Source organism: Tauraco erythrolophus, chromosome 7 (assembly GCF_009769465.1).
Source record: "Tauraco erythrolophus isolate bTauEry1 chromosome 7, bTauEry1.pri, whole genome shotgun sequence".
Lineage (NCBI taxonomy): Eukaryota > Metazoa > Chordata > Aves > Musophagiformes > Musophagidae > Tauraco > Tauraco erythrolophus.
The window spans coordinates 36,842,441-36,853,251 of record NC_141471.1 but is presented as its reverse complement, the minus strand read 5'-3'; the positions used below and the strand labels follow the sequence as shown (position 1 = coordinate 36,853,251).

Here is a 10,811-nt window from a genome sequence, read left to right as displayed (position 1 = left end):
CTGTGAAGTAGAATCTTCCATGGTTCATTCCATCCACATCTGCTTCTCATGGTTCTTCTCACCTGCATACATTTATATGATACGTATTTCCAAGCAAAAGGACAGTTGCAGGTATCATCCTGTCTGTCCTTGAAGAGCTCCAGCCAAAGCCTTAACATTTTAATTTAGAAGAAACACATTTCTATGTAGACTTCTTTCTTTACATTTTTTTTTTCATTGAAAGCTTGAAGTTAACAAACTTACCTTTTGCATTAATAACAAAAATACTTAGCACTTGTAGTACTCAGTCCTCAGTATACTTGGCATGTGTTAATTGTTTCCTACAACACATCCCTAAAGTTTCAGGGTTTATTCACACATTACGTGTTCAGAAACACAGTGTTGGGAAGTTAGTGATCCCTCGCCTAAGATGGTGTTAGAAAGGGTTAACACTGATGTGCTAACAATTACCTGCCCTTATTCAGAATGCTACACGCTTCTTTTGATGTTTCAAGCTATCTTAACGTGAAAGACCTTCTGTAAAGAAATAATCTGCATAATATTTAAAAGAAAGCTGTAGCTATGCCTGCTACTGTACGCTGAAGATGATGTACTGGAATGGACTTGAGAGACACAAGCCTCTAAAGATAACGGTAGGTCAATCAAGAAGAAATGTGACATTTTCATAACTCATGGTCATTACACTTTTATAAAGTGTGTAAATGAATTTCCGTGTATCCTAGGAATAACTAAATTTTGTTACCACAGTCAGTAAAGTTAGTGAGATTTAAATTTTGAGCTAATAGGCCTGCTTATAAAGGTGAAGCACTAAACATTCTCAAAGAGAAGTGGTTTCCTTTGTAGCTTTATTTCTTTTAGATATTAAGTGACATATACAAGACGTTCATGGCAATTCCAGTGTATTGTGGAAAAACAGGTATCTGAGAGGAAGACTCTGGTTTTTTGGTTGTTTTTTTTTCTTTGGTGTGTTTGATTGTTTGATGTTTGGGTTTGGGGTTTTTTTTTTGAGAAAGTAAGTGATGCCGAAATGTGAAAAATAAAACGCCACCTAAAAGAGGACAAAGCAGGTTTGTTGGATCTTACCACTCTTTAATGGACTTGTCTAGCTTTCCTGTATGAGATAAAGGATCTCTGTGTTATATTTGCTCTTCATACACACCCCATGATGTTTTTCTTTAGACTTTCGTGAGGATCATTCCTGAGCTCTTCCAGTAGTCTATTTGCTGTTCTACGTGAAACCACAGGTGATTGGTTTTGGGTTTCTTTCTCCATAGTTAAACAACTATGTCAGCTGGTGTAATAAAATACATTGCTTGACATCGGCCTTGATAGATTTATGCAAGTCACAGCATTATGCAGCTTATCAGGTCACAAAGAGAGTCTGATTCGAAGTTACATGGATGCGTTCAGTGATTTGACATGCCAGTGATGTCTTTTTCTTCATGTGCAGGCAGTGCTGCCTTAAGATCTTGAATTACTACATGCTAGCAGGCTGACAGATACTTCCACGAGAAGGCACTGACTTCCAGAACTAACATTGTGCCTATCAAAACCGAATCTAGGAAAGCAAACTGTGTACTTCAGTAATGTTTTAGCGATAACGAGTGCAGTATTAAAAACGAATAAGCCTTGGGGCATAGTGGACTATCTTTGGTTTAGTGAACAAAGCAAAGCTTTAAATAGTAACAGCAGAAGAAGGAAGGGCAACCAAGCTCATGCCAAAGCTCTGATGGTAATGTTTCCACTCCTATCAACTCTGGGATGTTATCACTAACAACCCGACCTTTTTAAGGTTTTCAGTACAGACTGTAAAATGATACCATGTACCTGTCTGTTACTTTCCTTACTGAAAATGATAACAAGCCTTTCTCTTTTCTGCTGCCTGATCATCCTTTGTCTTTTCACTCATAAGGTCTTCTCTAGGTGAACAGCACTTCCTGGGCAAGCACTCACTGCTTCTCTATTATTTGAGCACAGGGAGGGCTGTCAGCGTTGTTAGCACTGCTGTATGCAGTGTATGTGCTCCCAGCGTAGGATTTGATCAGATCACAGCTCAGTAGCTGTTATTTTCTGCACCACCCTTGTGACAGGGAGACTGTGGACCACTCATTTACTGGGTCACACACTGGTTCCTGTGGTCTCCCAGCTTCTGGCTTCTCATTGGAGTGTGTAAGTCACGCTAAGAGCTGCAAGGGGGCACGTGGGACCCCATTCAGTCCAGCAGCTCCTGCTAGAGAGCCCTGAGCTGCCAGGCTGTCCCTAGGCAAGGCTCTTCCCAAAAGGGACAGGAGGAGAATGAGAATTATTAATTATTTAGGACCTGGCTGTAAGCTAGGTCGGTCCTGTTAGTTATGATTCTCAACTGCGATTAAAAGTTGGGTGGAGAACGTGGTATGAGAGCTGACTAATTACTGTACTAATACAACCATTACTGCATGTGTTTTCTGTATCACTAGCTACCAAGACTTTTAACATATCTACCTAGAATATATACCCAGCAAGTTTTCTTTATAGAAGTATAATCTAGCGCGGATCTGCTGGGGGCGTGGAAACAGTGTCAAGATTACGCGTTTCAAATGAATCATGTCGCATGCAGTAGTACAGTCAGTTTCTATGGTGGATGTGAGGGGAAGGTGGTATTTTTATATATACTTATATTTCAGGATGCCAATTGACCTATTTCTAAATTTATATAAGATTTTTCTAATACAAGGATTGAATTACTCACCCCAAGGGTTAGTGAAACAGCAGATGCTTGTTTTCCTTCAGGAGACTCTGACTAAACTTGATATTGAAGCATGTTCTTCTTTCTTGGGGTGTATTCTACTGGTTTGCTTGGGTTTTTTTGTTTTGTTTTTTTGTTTTCCTCATACTGGAACATGCAGGATTTTCTTTCATCAAGTAATGAATATTATGCATGAAAAGTAATCTGGTGTTAAACGTGAAATGTTTGTCATTTGTCTAGCTTTTTCCCTTTTCCACTCTGTGTCTCTCTCGATTAGACAATTAGAAGAGTTTGAGCTAAATTTTGTTCTTTGGGATCACTGAAATAGCATGATCTAATTACTGCAATAGTCTTCTTAAGGAGGTGGGGTAGATGGAACTGTTTCTCTGTATCACGGGCTACTTCAGAGTAGTATGTGTCCATGGCTAACGAAAGCATCTGCTCAACAGGTCGTGATTTGGACGATGTCTAGAGACAGCACCTTTCTGGTGGAAGGCAGTTCTGAAATACTTCCTGTTATTGCTTGAACTTTTGCTTTCAAAGATATTTTTAATAACCTAGTTGTTTTAAACTATTTCGTGTTTGTTTCTGCAAGTTTTCTTCTCTAAAGAGAATAGTTAGCAACAGGATGGTATTTGTGGGCTTTTTTCTTCAATAGTACGAATCTTACCATAATTCAGGAACAGCAGATAACCTGCCTTGAAAAGACATCTCCAGTAGTTGTACGTGACGTATTTGTGGTCTATAAATAATTCTTTCCTTTTCTGTGCCAGATGAGACACTGGGATAGATTAAAACTGACAATTTGAAGTAGAACAGAGAAAGACATGAAAGCAATACTCGGAAAAGATTATTGCTTTGTTTGTCCAGGTGAATGTGAGTAATTTAATAATAGCTACAGAGCAAAGGTTTCAGCTTGGGTTCTTCTTTAATTCTGTGAAATTCACTCAGTGTTTCTTGCAACTTTGATTTGGATTGCTCAGTCCTGTGCTTGCTGTGTCCGCATGACTCTCATCAGATTTTCTGTTGTTCCTATTGTTTTATCCACAAAAACTTAATTGACTACAGTTATAAAATGAGATGTACGCTTCCAGTTTTGCTGCTCAAAATCTCTCTACAGTGTTCTTTCACTGCTGAATCAGCTCTGAAGCAGCTGTTAAGGCTTTATTTTTCTTCCAGAGCTGTAACAAAGATAATTGTGTGAGGGTTTTTTTTTTTTAACTGCAGTTTTCCTTTTTTTTTTCCTGAATTTCTGCTACTGTTCTTTTGTGAGATGTGGAAAAACTTGGATTTTGCTGTAAGCTTATTGGGTTGAGAGTTACAAGAGATGAATTGTGATACTGAGAGGCTGCTTTGAACCTGTGCAATTTTAAAGGTTTAAGGACAAGTCAGGATGGTACTTTTTAAAAAAAATAGGTCTTCCTGTTGTACATATGATAATATGTTTACATCAGCTTTAATTGATGTAGAATGATAAGGCTCTTAGTAACAGGTGATAAGTAGAGATAAGTGCTGTTTATGGCTTTAGGATGTAGTAGCTATAAATAATATTTGATACTCTTGTATTCTTAATTCTTTAAAATGCACCTAGCGAGGTCATTTGCAAAAGTACTCCTGACCTGCTTTTGCTGCTATTGACTTGATAGTGAGGAATTAGGCCAATGCTTGTGAAAATTCCTGTCCTAAATGTATTGGATTTGCCTCAGCCTCACACCTTTGATTTATCTTTTCAGAGTAGACCAAAGTAAGTGGCACTGTGTGCTCCAGAGGAAAGGTGGGAACAAACACAGGTCTGAGGCCATCCTGTGGCATAGGGAGGATCAAAATGTATTGAACATGAAGTAATTGGATCATGATGACCTCAAAACATCAATTTTTGCTGCAATCTTATTGTAGTTAGCATAATACTGATTTTTATGCCTGCTTTAAAGTTGTAATTACTCTTGTGTCTGGTAGCCTTAACTTCCACAGGTAATGTAAAATATCAGTTGCCCTAGAGAGGCCCAGTCACTGCTGTTGGCAGGCAGAGTGAGAGTTAGTTTGGAAAGCAGGATCAGTGTTTTCACACCTTCCTGGAAGAGTAAGTGGATTATTCTTGAAGGACAGCCACAGTTTTCTTTTTTTCTTCCTGAACTTGAAGAGAATTCTAAAAAAGGAGCACAAAGCAGTTGCTGGAGCACGCAGCAGTTTTCACAGATGAGTTGGGACTACGTTCATTATTCACATATACCTTCATGTTCAGATCTGGAAGTCTCAAGGTAGTAGGTTGAATTACTGAGAAACACCAATAAAATAATAAAACGCTTTGGAGGGAGGGCACACTGCACTCCTGCTTTCTTCAGGGCTGGTAACAAAAGCCTTTTCTTCAGCCCATGTAGTAAATTAATTTGAAGGAATAAAGGTAAATTCAAAACCCCAATTTTGGAAGCAAACTGACAAAATACTTCAGGTGCTCTCTGTCAGACTTACTCCGCCTGTCCTCTGCCCCTCATCTGAGCACCTCTGGTGCAAATGACATCAACTTTCAGTGCATTTTGCTGCAAATTAGAGCCTGTTTCTCACTATGAACTCTGCCAGTCTTTGCCAAAATGCCAGATAGTCACCAATGAAAGCCGAGTGCTCGTTTTGAACCTGGAGCAGCAAAGAGGACAAGCAGTTATCTGAGCGAACAGTGTCCCAAAAAAGTAAAGCACTTGCTGCACGGTACTTTGAAGGGGATCTCTAAACCATGAGTTTGCAGGAAGTGTGTTTCTGTTCCTGTTGTGAATATTTGACGTCTGCTTGATAATAGAGATGCTATCATTAAACTCTATTGCTTTGTTTCAAGCTCTATTTAGTAAGAGTTATACTTTATGGGTTAAAAACCTGCATGAAGTGAGACAAATCTAAACTGGTTAAAAGTGCTAGTCCTTAATGAAATGCCACACAAATTTGTCTTCTGGGTAGGGAACAACTATACCTTTTTCAGAACACACTATTCCTAATCTCAGAAGTAATTTCAGTGTAAAATCCATGTGCTAGGCCCAGTTCAGGCCTTTCTATCACATTGCTGTGCTATTCTGGGTGGGGTTTTTTTGTTTTTTTTTTTTTTCAGCTCTTGCATTATGCTTGCTGACTTCTTACCTGTCTGATGGTTTCTGGAAATAATTGCCAAGCTGACTCGCCAGTGAAAGAGCCCCAGCAGAGCTTGCTTTCCCACCTGACTTTTGGGGGCTGGGGCTGTTTCATTACTGTTGCTGAGCATAGATTTGCTCTGGGCATAATTGAATATTTCTAACTAGGTAAGGTAAATGCCATGAAAAGAGACCTTGTTTCAGGTGAAAAGAGTGTGTGTTGGTTGAAAAGTTACAGCAAACTATATTGCCAGAGGTCTCTGTTCAGAAGTTGGAGGCTTCAGACTACAGCAGTAGAGAGAGAGGTTTTGTGCCACGTAGTGTTGTCTTCATCATAAATGTAGCACCTGGTTTTATTTGCTTTTTTGGTTTGTGTTTTTTTTTAAAGGGAAATAATACACAAAGTGTTTTACTAGGGATCTGGAAATGCTACTTCTCTCAGAGTCATGGAATCATAGAATGGTTTGGGTTGGAAGGGACCTTGAAGATCATCTAGTTCCAATCTCCCTGCCATGGGCAGGGACGCTTTCCATTAGACCAGGTTGCTCAAGGCCTCATCCAGCCTGGCCTTGAACACTTCCAAGAACAGGCATTCACAGCTTATCTGGACAACTTGTTCCCATGCCCCAGAATCCTCAGAGTGAAGAATTTCTTCGTTATCTTTAGTCTAAGTCTACCCTCTTTTAGTTTAAAGCCATTACCCCTTGTCCTATCACTCCATGCCCTTGTAAAATGTCTCTTTCTAGCTTTCTTGTAGACTCCCTTTAGGTACTGGGAGGCTGCTAGAAGGTGTCTCCAGAGCTTTCTCTTCTCTAGGCTGAACAACCCCAGCTCTCTCAGCCTGTCTTCATAGAAGAGGTGCTCCAGCCCTTGGATCATCTTTGTGGTCTTCTTCTGGACTCACTGTCACAAGTCTACGTCCTGGTTATGTTGAGGGGCTTTTAAGCCTCTTAAAGAGAATGGCAAACTCAATAACCAGTGATCACAGTTCAGGACTGTTCTGACAGCGCAAGCGAAGGGATTGTGGTGTAGTACCTCCCTGTTCCGGCAATGATTTTTCACTTCTCTTTGTGGAAACTTCCTTACCTTCCTCAGTGGTGGTTCTTGCACTCTTCCTAAAGTACAAATTCCTTGCCTGAGAGAATAAAATCTGAAGTGATACACAATTTATAAAGCTCCTCCACCACCTCAAGTTTTGAAAAGCATTGCCCTTTTGTTATGTCCTCTGTTTTTAAGAAAAATATGCAGTTACCATGGCAACTCTTGCCCACACTGGAAATCCGTTATTGGGAGTTTCTGGCATGGCTTTTATTTGCATATGCTGCAAACAGCACTGTTATTAAACAGACTGTTAATTATTCTTCCAGTCATTGACTGAGACAACTGATGTGACAATAGCTACAACTTTCTGATTCCTGCTCAGAGTGGTCATGCACAGCTCTCTGCAGCTGAGTTTCCATGCTCACTACTCTTCTGTATTGCTCTTTTTATTGAGGGATTTTTTTTCCCTTACAACTTGAAGCTGTGCTTACTTATTTAAATTATCAGGGAACTGGGGAAAATAAGGTGTTTTTTTTGATCACGCACCATCCTTTTCGTGAGACATTTTATTAGATGTTTTCTTCTCATTTTGAGGCTATTTTGATCCATTTTATATAGATATCTATTATATTCTATATTTGTCTTTATTAATCCTTTTTTATGAATTTAAATCTTTAAAAAGATACTCGATACTATATTTGTCCTCTGAATAAATAGTGACAATTAAAGCGTATGTTTAGGATCCAAAATTCGTATTGTTTCTGTTTCAGTCTTGAAAATTTATCTTAAAGTGATTATTCAATTAATTTCTAATAAGGTACAGTAATGCAGTCAGCTTATATTACCAAAGGCTTTATTACAATTCGTGCTACAGGATGGCAGTAAGAGATGGCATCTGCTAACTTGGCTTTTTGTTTTTCTTTTCCCATTTAGGAATTTTCCATGGGATGCAGATCATGCCACTGGACTGCACTGGGATAAAGGATGAGTTCTGCATTTCTCTCAGGAGTCTTCCAACACATTTTCTAAATTACCTTTTAATGCTGGTGTAAGTGAGCTTATGTGAAACAAATGGTATTGGATCATGAGTGAAGAAAAAAGCTTTGGTGTATCCCAGAAAATGTTGTCTCCTTCAAGAAGTACTAGCAGCTGCTCCTCCAAACAGGGTAGTCGACAGGTAATGCAAACTTTTTTAACCAAACTGAAAGCGTTATTAAGATTGGCTGTTACTTCTGCTCTTGAATTTCGGCAAGTCTCTCAACAGGAAAACTCTTTTTTCCTGTTGCTTGCTTCTTCATGGCTTCTTTGTTTTCCTTAACTCTCTTTTCTTTTTTGTTGGTAGCAGCATCTCATTTTGAGTGAAACGCAGTAAACACATTACTGAATAGCAGGCACTTGTACAACTGGAATGCTAACAGTGAGCTTGAATGGTGTCTTTATAGTGAAATATTGCTACTGTAGTGGCTTGGTCTCAATGGCTTGATCCTGAAATCTCAAATCTTCCCTGAAAGATACTGCCTTTGTAGTAGAATATTGTGTAACTGCTCTGCATATTTCAAGTTTTCAGGGAAAGGTGTGCATATGTGCATGAAAGGGAATGCATTTTTCTAAAACTTGACATAGGGCCTCTTTGACAATGAAAAAGTGCCTGTGAATGCATGTGTATGCTGCTTGTTGCTGTAAAACTGTAGTTAGGAAAAAAGTATTTGTGTAATGTGATGCATCTGGGTACCTGATGCAAAGGGTGCTTTGTTTTCTGTGGCTTTGATGCTACTCTTTAAACCTTACAGTTTTAAAAGATGTGTCTATGAGTGTTTGAACCTGACAAGTAAGACTGCTGAAGACAGCTTTTTTTTGTGGACAAGAAACATTGACCTGCAGCCATGCTGAGAATTAAGCTTAGACACGATCAATCCATGCTTGCAACATCACGAGCAATATGCTTAACATAAACTTTTGTTTATACAAATGCTGGCTTAGTGGAGCTCTTGAAGCTGCCTCAGGTTGAAATTTTAATTGGGAAATTGAGCATCCCAATTCCCAAAAGCTTTGGAGACCTCAGCTGCGTTTTGAAATAGCACCCGCTTTTCTCGGACTTCTGGCCCTGTAGAATTGGTGAGGCAGGCAAATCTCTGAACAGTTTGTGCCTTTTAAAGTGCTGTGCTTGTAAGAAACACTGTGCATTTCTAATACCGAGCAAAGACACTCTTGCTTTCGGGATGCCTTTTTTGTTCTCCTGCAACATTATTTTTATATGCTTGGTATGAGATTACCTTTAAAAAGTGTAATTTAAAACATTTAGTATTGTCTGTTTCAACAGTTTGTGTCTATCAAGTGTTATGGTGTGGTATTTACATAAGATTTACATGAGCATGACTAAATCCACTGGTGTGTTACACAACCGTTATAAACAGCCATACTTATGCAGAAGCAATTTCTGTAAGAACCTCACTTACTGCCCTTTAACATGATCAGATCTGTTGCCTGGCTCAGTCTTTTCATAGTATTATTAGTGGGTCCCATTTCTTATCCATTTTGTTCTCACCTGCTCTCTTTGGAGAAAAGGAATAATTCAGTAGGGTTTAATGTTATCTTGTCAATCCCAAATTTCTTAGCCTTTGATCCTTGTACAAAAGTGCAAGGTGTACCTTGCAACTTGATGTTTTGTTTGTATTCCTGGTACATCCATGCTCATTTGTTTTATTCAGGTAGACAGTAAATTGCCTCATACAGCTATAGAGTCAAACTAAATGGAGGTATAAAGCAGATTGTTTCCAAACGTATATGGAAGGATGATACAGTTGATACTTCTTTGTGATAATGTGGGGCATTGTGATAAGTATCTCCACTTTGATCAGTGTTTCAATATTAATCTTTTTGTGGTCAGTCATTGCAATACTAAGTGAGTAACAGTATACTTTTGCATGTGGGGAACCTACATGGGTTGACTGGTTGTCCATGTTTTCAGGGGTGGTAATCATAGAAGGCAAGCCCACAGAAGTTTGGGAGTTTGTGTGACTTGTTATATGCTGGAAAGTGATCACTAAGCAGTGCTAAAAGCTCTGCTTGCCTGCTTCTTCTATATAGTCTGAAAATTTAGACACATTTTTCAGACATTTTTCAGACATCTATATAGTCCGAAAATTTACAAACATTTTTCAGGTTCTGCAGTCTTTTTGTTGTTTTTATTTTTAAATTGGGACTTCTAATATTTGTAAGGAGTACTTTAATACTTTCTCTATTTCCCTCTTTACCAAGTGCAGTAACTTTCTAGCTTATCTTTGTTTGCATCTGCTGAAGTGATCTAGAGGTCTTCCTTCAAACGGGCAAAATTTAGAAAGGAAAAAAAGAAATTAATTCTAAATTACAGTTTCTTTCAGCATTATCAGTGTTTATGTGCATGGCTGTGTATTGCCCTTCCTTCCTTAATTCCCTGATGTTTTTGTTGTTTTTCACGTCTGTTTTTAACACTGAAGTTGTCTTGCAGTTTACAGAAGAAACTGTTTTGCTGAGGAAACAAAAGAGTTGAATACGCTGCTCAGTATGCACTTGAAAATGACTTCTGTGGGTCATTTTCCCTTACGTTTTTTTAAAATTTATTTGTTAATTATAGTTTGTGATAGTAGCATGTTTCAGTGAATGTTTTGTTAGATATAATCTTCTGTGCTGCATGTGGAAAGACGGACCTTTAGGTCTAACAGAGGCAGTACTCTGCAAGACTTACTAGCCTTGGACACAGCAGTGCTTTGGGTGAGGAACGGATATCTTCTCCCTGTTCCAGTTCCCCAAAAGGCTATCGTCTTGCAGACTATAAAGATCTTTACCTTGCTAGGAAGACCCTGTCTTTAGTGATGTAAACCATATAGTATAGCATATCTTATAAAATCTAAATCGCTGGTCTGGACAGCGAGGATGTTGAGATCTGCCTTGTG

The 10,811-nt window shown here is 38.8% G+C and overlaps 1 protein-coding gene across 5 annotated transcripts in view; it reads left to right on the top strand.

Moving 5' to 3' along the window:
• Nucleotides 1-7,908: 7,908 nt before the first annotated feature.
• OSBPL3 (oxysterol binding protein like 3) overlaps nucleotides 7,909-10,811 on the top strand; it is a 43,839-nt gene continuing 40,936 nt past the window's right edge. For all 5 annotated transcript variants that reach the window (XM_009979662.2, XM_009979660.2, XM_009979661.2 and 2 more), the window contains exon 1: nucleotides 7,909-8,056. In XM_009979662.2, coding sequence (XP_009977964.1) covers nucleotides 7,964-8,056 — 93 coding nt within the window. In that variant the 5' untranslated portion in view covers nucleotides 7,909-7,963. The remainder of the gene's footprint in view (nucleotides 8,057-10,811) is intronic.